The 14122-nt window shown below is 55.0% G+C and overlaps 1 protein-coding gene across 2 annotated transcripts in view; it reads right to left on the bottom strand.

The window, feature by feature from the left end:
• Positions 1-14122, bottom strand: part of PHC2 (polyhomeotic homolog 2) — a 57344-nt gene that overhangs the window by 17212 nt on the left and 26010 nt on the right. For both annotated transcript variants that reach the window (XM_067566329.1, XM_067566325.1), the window contains 2 exons: positions 7556-8019; positions 7041-7203 (listed from right to left, as the gene is read on the bottom strand). In XM_067566329.1, the coding sequence (XP_067422430.1) occupies positions 7041-7203; positions 7556-8019 (627 nt within the window). The remainder of the gene's footprint in view (positions 1-7040; positions 7204-7555; positions 8020-14122) is intronic.

The raw sequence follows: 14122 nt of genomic DNA, 5'->3' as shown, positions 1-14122 counted from the left end.
GTTTCTGTGGCAATGTGTAGTTAAACTTTGCAGTGTTTCCTACATAAAGAGAGAGTTATTATAGATGAACAATAATGATCTCTGAGCTGGGCATACCTGGTTAAAAGGCCTCTGCTAGTGCCTATTTACTGTACAATTTGGATTGTATAAAACAAACCGAAATAAATGTCCATGGCTTAAAAAAAATTAAGTCCAGTGGAAACAATGTTTTTATATTTCCTCTGCAGAGTTTACAGCCCAAGGCTGCAGTGCTAAGAGCCTTGAAATGAAACTGAGGTAACCAAAGGGTGCCACAGGATGCTAATGTTTGTTTTACCTGAACAGTGAGAGATACTGAAATAAGGACAAATCAGAGGTTTTACAAGCACTTTCCCTTGTAATGATTTCACATGGTTTTAGCCACACAAGTAAAGCAATGGCTGTTTGCAATACACAAGGTGCCAAGGGATTTAGCTATTGCTCTTGATTTTACGTGGAGGGTGCCCAGATACTATGGTAATGGGCAGCTGGATAACATCCTAAGGGTTGGTCTACACTTAAAAGTTTTGTCAGCATATTTATGCCATTAAAAACCCTAGTGTAGAGTTATATTGGTATAGAAGTGACTATACCAGTATAGTTGATGCCAGTTCCCCGATATACACATCTGCACTAGAGGGGTGTGGTGGTTTAACTATATTCAGATATAGTTAAATCGGCAAAACTTTTAAGTAGTGTAGACAAGGTGATGGATTAGATTAGCTAGACAGGATCTGTCTGAGATGTACTTGGTGAAGGACCTGAGGTGGTGGGCAAATAAATGTAACTGGACCCAACCTTGGTGACTCCCCAGACCTGTTGCAGGCCCCGTGTAAATCAAAACAGCCACAGCGTTCGCTGATTGACATCCAGCCACTCACTTGCCTCAAGGGGTATTCCCGTAGCCAGAAGCAGCTGGAGTAGACAGGCAGTATGCTTACACCGCCTTACCCACAGCTACGTCCCTCACTTATGCCAGGAGAAAAGGGGGGTGGGATAATTTCATCACAGAGTGTCTGAATTTCAGTGGTGGATAAGGCAATGTACATACAGGGCCTGATTCTGAGTTCACATACACCTGTGTAAATCAGGACTAACTCACATGAAGTCTGTAGAGTTACACTGGTGTAAGGGAACCAGATCAGGATCACAGGCCATTGTGTGTCCTGTATTTTTGGGTCCTTCAGAAGGGGAAGCTCCATAGCAATGCGAGGAAGTAAGTCTTTATGCAGTGACTACTGGTGGGGAAGACATGGTGTCTACCCAGAAACCATTGCAATGCAAAACAGCCTAGATGCTCAATTCCCAGTGGTAACTGCCAATATCTTGCCTCACTTTTGGGTACCACGTTTGCTTCTCTCCACTCTAGCAGCATCTCTCCCATTCTCCAAGACTTCAGTGAAACACAACGTCTTTAGTTGGTGCCTCAAGGGGCTCTAGATGGGCTGAATAAATCCACCCAGGCTGAAGTGTGGCCCAGACACAGGGCTAACACTCCCTCTGCTACAAAAGGAGCCAGATGACCTTAAATGGCTGCAAGAGATTATAAAGAGGTAATGTATCAAGATCTCCTGTCCTTTCTGCTCCCGGCCCTCTTGGTGTGGAGCTGGGGGAACTCTCTGTCTCTCTCACATCCATGCTAACACTGAGGTTAGCAACCACATTTCCCAACCAAGGTGCTTAGCTGGGTTGCTGAGTCCATACAAGGCCCCTAAGAGAAGGGCACATTCCAGAGTTTTAGGCTCCCACTTGATCTTCAGGAGCATCAGTTTCTGGCAGGAAAAATCCCCTGGATTCTCTGGGCCTGTTTCTGTTGCTTTCAGTTCCTTTATGCTGTTTTGGAGGCAAAAGGGGGCCTGAAGGCACCCCAGGGAAACATCTGTGAGGACTCCAGGCCAATGCCTCTCCCAGCCTGTGCTTTCAGGGAGCTGTGCAGGCCTGGAGGGGTGCGCCCGGAGCGCTCCTGCTCTCCAACTGTTCTCTGCTGTCCGTGGCCAACATGGGGTTGTGGGAAATTAGCATAATTCAGAGCAGCCCAGAGTCTGAGAAGCATGAATGTGGCTTAAAGCTTCCAGTGCCCCCCCAATCTGTACACAGGAAGGGGGTAACAAAGCTGGGACACAAACTTTTCCCCTTGCTCCTGCTGACAGCCCCTCCAAGGTCAGGCTGGGGCACATCAGGGCAGTTGACTAGACACTGCACTGCCACCCCTCCTCTCTCCAGCTCCAGCTCCACCTGAACCTGACCTGGCCCCACAGGTTTAACTGCAGGAATCCTCGCCCCTTGCAGGCCAGACCAGCCCCCAAGCAAACTGAGTCATGCAGGAGGGAGTGAGGGGGGGGGACACTGTTGCAGTGGCTCAGCCAGCAGCTGCGGGGGCTGAGCCCCTACTGCCAGGTCCCCGCTCCTGGTGCCAGTGGTAACCGGGGTGCGGGGAAGAGGCAGTCAGTGGGATGAGGGGGCAGCTTTGCACAGCCTGGCTGGGATCAGTCTCCACCCAGGCCATGCCTGAATTCGGCTGTGAGTAGAGCCTGGCGGGCGGTGGAGGGGTTGCTCCTTTTTGCTTGTTTCAAGGCCTAGAGGCTGCAGCTGGAGCCTGTTGCCTTTTGACTCCAGTGCAGGCAACCTCCCCCATGCATTGCCCCTATCAAGGTGCCTCAGCCCTGTCTGGCTGCGGGTGGCTCAGTCTGCAAGGCCAGCTCAGTCCTCAGCCTCTCTGCTGAGGCTGCCCATGAGGGGGCAGCTAGTGCCCCCAGCCAGGGAGGACACAACAAATGCACTTCTCAGAGGCCCCCAGGCGCCGGCAGATGGGAATGCCTGCCGGGACTGGGTGGGGGAGGGATGTTGTGTGTAACCCAAGGGGGTTTGCCAGCACAGATGTCCCGTCCATAGCCCCCCCAGCATGTGGCTGTGGGCTGGGCAGCTCCCTGGGGAAGTGGGGGAGTTGTCTCAAAGTGGAGCTGCTCCGGGCTTTCTCATTGGTTGCTGGACTCACACAATGTCCAGCCCCCGGCTGCTATTTTGGGGCTGTGGTTTGGAGTTTCCTCAGGACACAGGAAAGCTCCAAAGAACGCCCCGGGGCAGTGAAGTGGTGGAGCTGAGCCAGTACCCCAGCAGGACCTTGCAGGGGGGCTGGACTCTTTCAAACAAGATGTGCGCCAGAGACTCTGGCCACCTGTAGCTGGTCCCATGGCACTTTGCCTGAGCATTACATTAGCTTGGGTGTCCTGGCTGAACTCCACACGCCTAGCTACAACCTGTCTCTCTAAATCTCCAGATGCAGTTTCAATTCATTGCACTCTTCTACTTTGCTTCCTGTCCTAAACTATTGTGGAGCGATTTTACATGTCCTACCCCAGACACAGCTGCATTCAGCGCTCACTGGAGGGGTTCCTGTATAGATGTGAAGGAAGGCGTCTTATCTAGTAACTGGAGTTAGGGACTGAAGTCATGACTCTTGGGTTCTCTTCCCTAGCCTTCCACAGGTTCATCATCTGGTCTCAAACAAGTCATTTCCCCACTCTGTGCCTCCATTTCTCCATTTATAGAATGGGGATAAGACCATTGCCCTACCTCGCAGGGCTTTGGGATCCTGCAGGGAGCTCTAGAAATGCAAGGTGGATGGGGTGCGCAGGGCCTGACCAAGCATGGGAAACCCTGCAGCTGCCCGCACTAAGTGGGGACTTTACACACTCCAAGGGTCCTGCATGATTTCCAACAGGGACGGGCAACACAGGCAGCAGCCTGTGCTGGGGAATACCCGGCTAGCTGGGGACGAATGTGAATCCCACAATCATCCCATCTCTGGTAGAGAAGAGCAGGTGAGAGCGAGCTGGGTAGAGGTCAGGCTGAAAGCACCACCTCTGGGAAAGATGCAGCTGAGCCTACCTCCAGCCTCTCTCATCCGCCCTCCACCCTTGGCCCAAGCCTGAGCCTTGTCCTTGGTCCTGCCCCAGGAGTGAACCACCATGGAGCAACCACTCCCTGTATTCTTGGCAAAAGCCCTTTTTTCCGTCCCTGCCTGGCAGAGAGCAAATAGCCTCGCTGGCTGGAATCAGCGTTGCTGATGCACTGTTCAGGAAACCAGGAGGCCCTTGTCTCCTGAAGGTTCCTTCTCCCAGTCTTAGTGCAGCCGCCTCTTCAGGGAAGCCAGGGATTAGGGCTCCTCAGATTGGTGCAGTCCAGCTGAGAAGCAAGCTCTGCGGTCTGCCCAGTGCTGTGGGCTTGATTTTCCATTGCTCTGAGCCTCATTTGCACCAGTGCAAAGTGGGGGTGGAAGGCCTTCCCTGCACTTTGCATCAGTGCGAGGGATGGGCCAAGCTGCAGGGCCGCAGGGGAACGCTGGGGTATTCTCCTCCAGCTCAGATCCCCTCTGTGTGCAGGGGGCACTCTGCCCCAGGCCCAGCCAGGGTTTGCTCAGTATGATCCCTGCTGCGATCACGCCTGCACACTATCCCTGACACCCTTGCACCCCACACACACAATCACACGATACACAGGCCTCCAGGCCCACTACAGTGGGCAAAGAATGAGAAATGGAGTCACTGGGGCAGTTATATTCCAACCTGGGAAAATGACGCGGAAAACATGAGTTTGTTGGATAAATGATCAAACCAGCTCTGCACAAAGAGCTCCACACACCGCAACACAGTGCACAGCCCCATAACACACCCGACCCCTTCACAATCCCACACTCACCCACCCCTCCGAGACACACCCATCCCTGCACACCCATCACGCTCACAGTGCAAATCCCACAACACACCCCACTCCTCTGAGACACACCCACCCAGCCCTGCACAATCCAACACACAGTGCACAGCCCCATAACACACCCCACCCCTTCACAAACTCACACCCACCCCTGCACAGCTCCACAATCCAGTACATGACCCCCCGACGCACAAACTCACAGTACTTCCCCATACAGGCCCCTAAGGATGAGAGCACCCCTTGCCAGAAGCATCTGCTGCTGTGATGCCCCATCCCCTTTCCCTCTGCCGGGAGCAGAAGCCGCTGCGCCATAGGAGGCTGTGGGGTTGGGTTCAGCCCAGTGACTCTGACAGACGGGTTCACGTCAGCCGGGTCTGCAGCCCAGGAGAACGTCGCAGGGGCTTGATGTCTCAGGGGAGCCTGGCTCTACTTAGCGGGCAGATGGCATTAATGAGGCTGGCCCCATGCTGAGAGCGCCCCCGGCACTTGGCACGCAAGGGCTGACTGTCCAGGGGAACGTAACGTTTCCACCCCAGGCCTGTCCGCTGACTGGCTGCGAATCCAATTGTTCAAGACAAGCCAGGGCGGGGAACGATCAGACATTGGAATAACGAGAACATCTGGGTGTGGGGAGAAGAGCCCTCCTGCCCCAGGCACGTGGCAGCTGCCCTCCGAGGGGGTGATCAGACTGCAGTGGTTCTGGCTAGGGACACTGGACTGGATGGAGGCCTCCTCTGATCTCACCTGACAGCTCCTATGGCCATTTCCTGCCCTTTGTTATTCGTGCTGCTTGCCGTCACTGCAGCACAGAGGGCATCTCAAATCTCGTGCCACATCCCTGCCATCTGAGTTGTTGCTGCCCATAGGCCAATTGGTCAGTTTCCTCGCCTGGCTCCCACGCACTGGCACAGTGCTGTGATGGCGGGGCTGGAAATGCAGAATCTAACCCCACGCTCTTTGCATTGGGATTAAAACAAAATAAAATCCTGGCAAATTTTCTGGGTTTATAAAATCAGCCAGACCTAACTGTGGGGCCAGTGAGCCATGGCAGCACCCTTTAATGATGCACTGGGCACATCTCTGCCTGGGCTTCCTGCCCTAGAGAGAGAGGCCTCTATGCTTAGCTGTGCCAAACGCAGGGTAGGGAACAAGGGATTCATCACAGCTTTCTGCTCTCAGCTAGGCTGCAGGAGGCCTGGAGTTAAGACGGGCCTAAGGCAGGTTCCCCCAGGCTTCTCCCACCCTAGCCAGCCGTCAGGGGACCTTTCTCAGTGGGTGCCATGCAGGGTCAGAGCAGCAGTGCTCAGTGCCGTGGGGAAGGTGATAGTTTGAAGGTGAGTGGTACCTTGCTCCCATCTCTTGGTGTAAAGCACACAGCTGGAATCCACCCCTCCATGGCACTTCTACAGCACTCATCAGCACGGCATCTCTGTGCTGCGGCCCTCTCTGCAGGGTGAACTGGGCCCTGGCTCCCCAGAGATGGGAGCTGCCAGCTCGTGGATGCGCTGAGCACTTGCACCAGCACCAGTGCAGCTCCCCTGGGCAGGCAGGACCAGCATCACCAGTCGGGGAACCCGCTGCACCCCTAGCATTGCCTGGTGATGCAGCTGGTGCCACCACCCATGCAGGCCTGCTACACTGCCAGCATCACCGCCTGGGCACGGCAGCCACAGCATTGGGCTTGCCATGTCAGGGTGCCCCTCGCAGCACTGGTGTCACACATGACCACGCAGACAGGCCCCCACATGACTGAGCCACTGACCAGGGGACCGGCCGCACCAAGCCTTCTCCTCTGCAGCTCCCTTGGTATGGCTCTTCACCTCTTCCTCCCGCCATCCATCTCTTACCCCTTTGCCAGCATTCCTCTCTCCACTAGGCATCGCTTGAGTGCTGCACCTCCTGGAGGTCGGCAGGGGAGGGGCACAGGGGAATTTACAGCTCTGCATTCTGAGCTGCTCCTGGGGCTGGACTTGCGCTGGGCTGGGACCCGGGAGGGCTGTGTGCCTTGTCTGCTCTGGGGGAATTCTCACTGATGGGCCCTGTGCGCTCCTGGAGTGGCACATGGGGATTGAAAGGGGGAGGGAAGCTGCAAAGACGCTTGGGATACAGTTTATTTCCAAGGTGCTGCCCACACTCAGGAACCTCCCCCCACGCCCCAGCTTGACCCTGAACACTTCAGCTCTGCCGTTTCCTAACCAGGCCCCTGCACCTCCTCATCGTCTAAGCCAAGCCATGTGAGGTCTCAGAGCAGGGGACAGACAAGGCAGCTGCTCCTGGTAACACCCCACTGCACAGCCAAAGCTCCTTACCATGAGTAGGGGGTCTGTTGCCCTCAGAGACCTCTGGGTCTGGGGACGTGGCTGGGGGCATCAAGGCAGCCTGTGGCGGCTGCTGCTGAGCTGGCAGGGTTTCCGCGTTCTTAGCAGCAGGAAGGACGTCTTTCCTGGGATTCTCCGGGATGCTGAGCTGAGGCTGTGAGGGAGGCATGCAAGAAGGAGAGTGTAACAGCAGCCAGTGCCCTGAATCCTGGGCAGTCCCAGGGCTCCCAAACACAGGGAGCACGTTGCCCAGCAGTGAAACATGGGCTCCTCTGGGGTGGAACATGGCGGCTGTTTAACAGAGCACAGAAATGTCCCACAACAGTTGAGGCCAGGAAGCGAAGAAGAATCCTGTATCCAGCTGAGTGGGACACTGTTAACAATCAAACATTTAAAATAAGATACCTGGGTTTCCTCCTCTGAGTCACAAGCAAATCCAAACCCGTTTACACTAGGAGGACGGTTCACATCTCTCCGACGCCCCCCATGGATGGCGCCACACTCACCGTCCCTACAGCTGGCTGGAGTTGCAGGATCACGGCTGAGGCATGCTGGAACTTGCGCTGCATGGCATGATTCAGGCAGCCAGCGTGTCCGTTCTGAGGCCCGCCGTCAGACGCTGGCTGGGCCGGGCCCACGGCTTGGAGCCCAGGGGCGTGCAGGGTGGGCTGGCATGGTGGGTTGGCACTGGGTTTGTGCTGACTGGAAGCTTGGCACTGCGGCGGGTGGGGCAGGGGGGCCAGGCCCTGGGGGGCAGTGTGGCTCTGGAGCTGGACCTGCGGGCTGGGCTGCACCGCCAGGCTGGGTGTGGGCGGGGGCAGCGGCTGGAGCTGGGTTGAGGCGCCGGCCCCACCCTGGATGAGCTGAGGCTGAGGTCTGGGCTGGAGCTGCTGCTGCTGCTGGATCACGAATTGGTGCTGCATCTGCTTCTGCTGCTGAATGAGCTGGTGCGGCTGCAGCTGGGCGTATGCTGGAGGGGGAAGCACAGCGCAGGGCGTCCGTCACCACAAGGCCGGCGCGCTCCCAGCTGCACAGGGCAGCCCCTGCTCATGCACGCAGAACATTCGCCTCTTTGTTCCAGACACCTGGACTTGCCCCACCCGCTAGCCTCATCCAGCTGCACAGGGGGCACAGCCGCCCCCACCCCGAGGGGCCAGGCATGAGGCACCTCACCCCTTCCATCCCCCTCCCCCCACACAGCCAGGGCCAGACTCCCTTTGGGGAGACGCCTGAGGCGCTGGACCATGACTTCGGTGGCTTTATTGTGTCTGCCTGAGTGGCGCGCCCCTCCCTCGCTCCCCCAGGCACATTAGCAAGCCCCCACGGCTACCACGGGGACAGGCATGAGGGAGAGAGCACAGGCACTGCGGCGTTTGAGCCCCATGGATGGGGATCCCGGAGTCCGCTCTGAGCCCGTTTTACCCATGGAGACAGTGGCAGTTGCTTGAATCCTTGCTGCTTCCCTCCGGCCCTCTCCCCTCCTCAGCTGGGTCCTCAGCTGGGTCAGGCAGAAGAAGCTGCACATTAACGTCTCTAGCCCTGCTAGTCAGGAAGGAAAACTTTGGGATGTGACCCACTGCAGTGACATCTGCCTGAGCCTGCAGGCTGGAACGCTAGAGGAACGGGAACCACACAGCTCAGCGATGGTCACTCTGGTGCCTAATGATATCAGTGTCAACCATTTTGCTACAAAATACTTTGAAATATGTGGCAATCCTGGGATTGTGGGCGGAGCTTGGATTTTGGGACAGAGCTTGAGTACAGCACCATTCCCTATCCTGTCTGAAATCAATCTGTGTGGGAAGCAGAGGGGTCTCTCGGGGATAGGGATACAACAGCACCCTAGGACTCCTGGAGGGCAAGTGCAGTATGTTGGTGAGGCCCTGCCCCAGTCCTGCAGGAGGGAGCGCTCAGTGACAAGGTAAAACGGGGCTTTTCCCCTCCACCTCTCTGCTGACCAATGGACTGGCTTCCCGGCACAGAGACACGGTGATTCCTGCCAGCCTTGCAGGGGGTGGACCACTCTGCCTTCTACATCATCACCCCAGAGCCCGTCCCCAGTCGGGGGGCAGAGGCAGGAAGCACTCAGCTGGGACTGCAGATCCCAGGGGAGCCAGCCACGCTGGGCAGCTAGAATCATCTTCCAGTGATTGGGGAATGGAGCCCATTGGAGCTGGGAACCACAAAGGGGAAAAAAAGGGAGCGCACTGGGCATTTGCATGGCTACTCGGCCAAACTGAACGGCTGTCAGGGAAGCAGGGCATTTCGCACCTGGCTACAAATGGGGTGCTAACCCCATCTCCAGCACTGTGTGACCTTGTCAATGCTGCGGTCTGTGCCTCCGTTTCCCCTCTGTGCAATGAGGATAGTAATGTTGTCCCAGTCCACTGGGGCTAGGAGATCTCAGGTGCTTTGAACAGGGCTGAGGGCTCGTCTAAGTCCAGGGACACATCGCCCAGCCTTCCTCTCTCAATGGTATTCCGAGGGCACCCAGTGCCTGGGCATCCAAGCAGAGGACCTAGCCTTGAAAGGGCAGCCTTGGATGGTTTTACTCCCCGGAAGGGGCAGCTTGCCAGGTGGGTGCCACCTGCAGACTGGCTGTGTACAGAGGGTTGAGAGGCCCACAGGGAGCCTGGCTGCTGTGTGGCTCTGGTGTGGGGTGCTTCTCAGCCAGCCCAGTCTCCCTGGCAGTGACCCACTCGCAAGCTGACCTCTGGCACTGGGTCTGTGGGCTTGAAGCAGGAGGCCAGAGTGGGTGAGGGAGCTGGGAAGGCGCCAGGGCCCAGGTACTGGATCTAGAGATGCGGCCAGAACTGGAATTATTGACCCCAACCCCCCTGGATGCTGTGCGTTCAGCACACACATGCCCCAGAACTGAGCCTGGGACGAAGCTCTTCAAAACCTGGCAGCCCCGGCTCAGCCCAGCTCCCCGGCCGAACAGGGCAGAGAATGCAATGAGGCTGAGTTTACACGCCCTCAGCAGGGTAAAGGTTAAAGCTGCTGCCTCTCAGCAGGCAGGGCTTGCCCTTGTTTCAGGACCGCTGCTCCGGCTGCGAGCTGCCTGCCCTCCCACTGCACAATTATCCAGCAGCCGGGAACTAAGTCTGCAGCAGATGGTCCCCTCTGAGCCGGCACTTAGCAGAGCCATTCTGCGCCTCGGCCCGGCATGGGGGATGCAAAGGGCGGCCAGGCCTGACCGCAGGCTATGCTGCAGCAGCTCTGGGGAGCTCCTGAAGCCTGAGCGGAGTTTGGGGGAAGGAGGGCAGATTTGGGACGTGGTGTAGCGGCAGGGCAGGGCAGGGCAGAGGCCCAGTTCAGTCCTCGCATGACAGCCTGGGAACTGAAACAGGGGATGGGGCCACATTGAACCTGCAGCCAAGCCCCTCAACCCTAACCAGTGCACTCAGCTGCTGCCACATGGGGAAGCCCCAGAGCACTGAGCTGGCTTAGAGCCTGGCAGAGAAGACCAGACAGCCCCCCACAGACCTCCCCTGGCCATGTGCTCCCAAGCTCTGGTGGGGCAAGGTGCTGCCCACACTCCCTTGCTGGCTAAGCTGCGGCTCCGTGAGGAGGCTGGCTGGTAGAGCTGACTGGCGCAATATTTCTTGCATGGACCTGGCCAAAGTGCCCCTGATCCAGACCCAGGAGCTCCAGTGCCAGGGGCTGAGACTCCAGCCCCATTTCCAAAAACCATTCTTCCTTCACCAGGCGACATCCAGGCAGGAGTCAATGCCTCGGGAAGGGAATCGGGGCCCTCCCAGGCAGCACCACCCCGGGCCCTCACCTCCGGCTGCCACCAGTGGCCCAGCCAGGGGCCCAGCCCCAGGGCAGGCAGGTGCAGTTGCAGGAGGTCAGGCCAGGGGTTAAGGTTGTCTTGGGCCCTTTGGCTCTGCTCCCCTCACACCCGCCCTCATCTTTTTAAATGCAGATTTGGCTTTTCTGCTCAAAATGCCTACCCAAAAAGAGAAGTTGCCATGGCAACCCCAGGGCAGGAGGAGGGGATGGTGGCTTTTCTCCCAAAGCTGCCAGGTCAATGAGCAGGGCCCCATCTGCCCTGGAGACCACAGCCCTGTCGGCCAAGCGCAGATGGGGACAAAGCAGGGCCAGGCCCAGGGAGCGAAGCTGGCTGCGATTTACTAGTGTGGGTGAGAAAGCTGAGGAGGTGGCCCCTGGCTGAGAGACCCTGGGCAGCTCCAGAGCTCCGCACCCACGGCACAGCATAGGTCCTGCAGTCCAGCACTGCAGCATGGTCTCCACTGCGCACAGCACAGACCCCAACCCAGCACTTCGTCCCCATATCCAGAGCCCAGCCCCCCCAATCTCCCGGCTACCTTGCTGTTCCCTGACACTTTGGTAGAGACGGTTTTGCTGGCCCCACTGAACCAAAATCTCTGTATTAAACTCTTGGCTGCCGGGCAGCAACCAGGGCTCCTGCACACACTGTTTAGAGCAGTCCCGCCTGGCTGGGCCTCAGCCCCACAGGCTAGGTAATAATCCGAGCGATGCAGCCAATCCATGACTGCCTAGGACCTTCCCTCTGCTACGCACAGCCAGCGCACATAGCTTCATGGCTGCAGCTGGGGAGGAACTCACAATCTCCTGCCCCAAAAAGCACCGAGAAGAGAGTCTCCATTTGCCTTGCAGGATGTATGACACACAAGCAACGCTGCTCTGTACCAGTGGAAGGCCGTCCGTCTCTCTCTCTCTCTCCCTCTCTCACACACACACACAATTAGAGTAACAATTAGCATTTATGCAACACTTCTCAACTGGTTATGTCAAATATACGCCCAAACCATTTGAACTCCCAGCATTCTTTCATTGTGTTTGAAGCTGCTCTATAATACTATGTTAACCTAACCATGGCAGAGCCACCTGGAGCCGGAACCCAGAAAGTTTTGAGCCAACCAAGGGAGCCTTTCCACTCCTTCCAGATATTTTGCTGTAGTCAGGCTCAGAGCGTTATTAACCACAGACACCTCTTGCTCCTAACCCAAGGTACAGAAAGACACTGTGCAGACAGGTGGCTGTATGGTGAGAGCAGCAGCCATGTAATTAAGTGTCCTGGAGTTTATGCCCCTCTTAACTATGGATGGGGCAGTTCATAAGACTGGATGGGGCCACTGTGATCATCTAATCTGACTGCCTGTATCATACCAGCCACAGGACTCCCCTGACTGCATTTCAGTTTGAACTAGAGTGTAGCTTTTAGAAAAACAACCCATCTTGATTGAAAGATTTCCAGTGATAAAGAATCCACCACAACCTTTGGTAAGTTGTTCCAATTGTTAAGTACCCTCACTGTCAAATATCTATGCCTTGCTTTCAATCTGAATTGGCCAGGCTTCACTTTCTAGCCATTGGATCATGTTAAGCCTTTGTCTGCTAGATTGAAGACAAATTTCTGTTCCCCATGTGCTACAGACTGTGATCAAGTCACCCTTTAAGCTTTGCCTGGATAAACTAAATAGACTGAACTCTTGAGTCTATCGCTATAAGGCATATTTTTCAATCCCTTAATCATTCTAGTGACTCTTCTTTGAACCAGCTCCAATTTTTCAACATCCTTCTTAAATTGTGGACCCCAGAACTGGACTCGGTATTCCAGCAGCGGTCCCACCAGTGACCAGTACAGAGGTAATAGGACTTCCTTATTCGTACCTATTTCCATATATACCTCTGAGGATTGTATTAGCCATTTTGGCAACAGCGAGGAACTGGGAGCTCATGTTCAGCTGATTATCCACCATGACCCCCAAATCTTTTTCAGAGTCGCTGCTGCCCTGGACAGAGCTCCCCCATCCTATAAGCATGGCTGACATTCTTTGGCCCAGACCCTCAAAACTATTTAGGCTCCTAGCTTCCATAAAATACCTTTGAAGATCTGGGTCTTTTTTCTTAGATGTATGATTTTGTATTTGGCCAAACTGATGCTTGCGCCCAGCTTACTAAACGGTCCAGATCTCCCCATATCAGTGACCTGTCCACATCATTATATTCCCTCCCCCAATCTTAATGTCATCTGCAAACTTTATCAGTGATGAGTTTATGTTTTCTTCCACATCACTGATACAAATGTTAAGGATCGTAGGGCCCAGAACCGATCCCTACGGGACCCCACTAGAAACACACCCACTTGATTTACAGTTACATTTTGAGACCTGTCAGTTAGCCAATTTTTAATTCATTTAATATGGGGCAAGTTGATTTTGCATCACTCTCATGTTGTGCTGTTCCAAGTTAAAAGCCTTACAGAAGTCTCAATGCATTACATCACACACAACCTTTATCGACCAAACTTGTCACCTCATCAAAAAAGATCCCAAGTTAGTTTGACAGGATCTAGTTTCCCTAAACACATGTTGATTTGCATTATTTATGTTACCCTCTTTTAAATATTTATTAATTGAGGCCTGTATCAACTCTGTTATTATTTTGCCTGGAATCGACGTCGGGCTGAAAGGCCAATGATTACATGGGTTACCTGCCTTTACTCTTTTTAAATACTGGCTCAACCCTGGATTTCTTCCAGTCTTCTGGAACTTCGCCAGCACCTCACTGAGATTGAAGCCTCCCATCATCACGCCATATTTTCCCCTACACATTATAGATAGCTGAGTAAGAAGCTGGTCATCCTGTTCCTTACTGTGGTTTGGCTGTCTACAGCAGACACTCTGTGCTTTATCTGTCAGGACACCGATCCATAAAAATTCAAGTTCATCTGCATCCAAGCTGTCTGTGACTCAGAAAAAGGTAATACCATTTTTGATACAGAGTGCAACCCTTCTCCCTTTTTGCCAATAAATCCTTCCCCGCTCTGTGACTCAGTTTCCCTATCTTTATAACACGGTTTGAGGTTGTTGAGTGCAAAGAATTAATGAGCGCAGTAATGATGTCCCCTAACGATCACTCCAGCCAGGCCTCTGGCCGCAAGCAGCAAGGCCCATCTGTCTGGGAGACACCGCGCCACTTGCAAGCCAGCTAGATCCTCGCTTGCCCCTCCAAGCAACGAGGGAATTCTATGGTCAGCCCAGTGCCATCTGTTGCTCAGGGAGCCCCTCTGCCCACTCTAG

This window comes from Emydura macquarii, unplaced genomic scaffold, assembly GCF_026122565.2.
Source record: "Emydura macquarii macquarii isolate MOO-44397 ecotype Brisbane River unplaced genomic scaffold, CSIRO-AGI_Emac_v2 contig_2768, whole genome shotgun sequence".
NCBI lineage: Eukaryota > Metazoa > Chordata > Testudines > Chelidae > Emydura > Emydura macquarii.
This window is presented reverse-complemented; position numbering and strand designations above follow the sequence as displayed.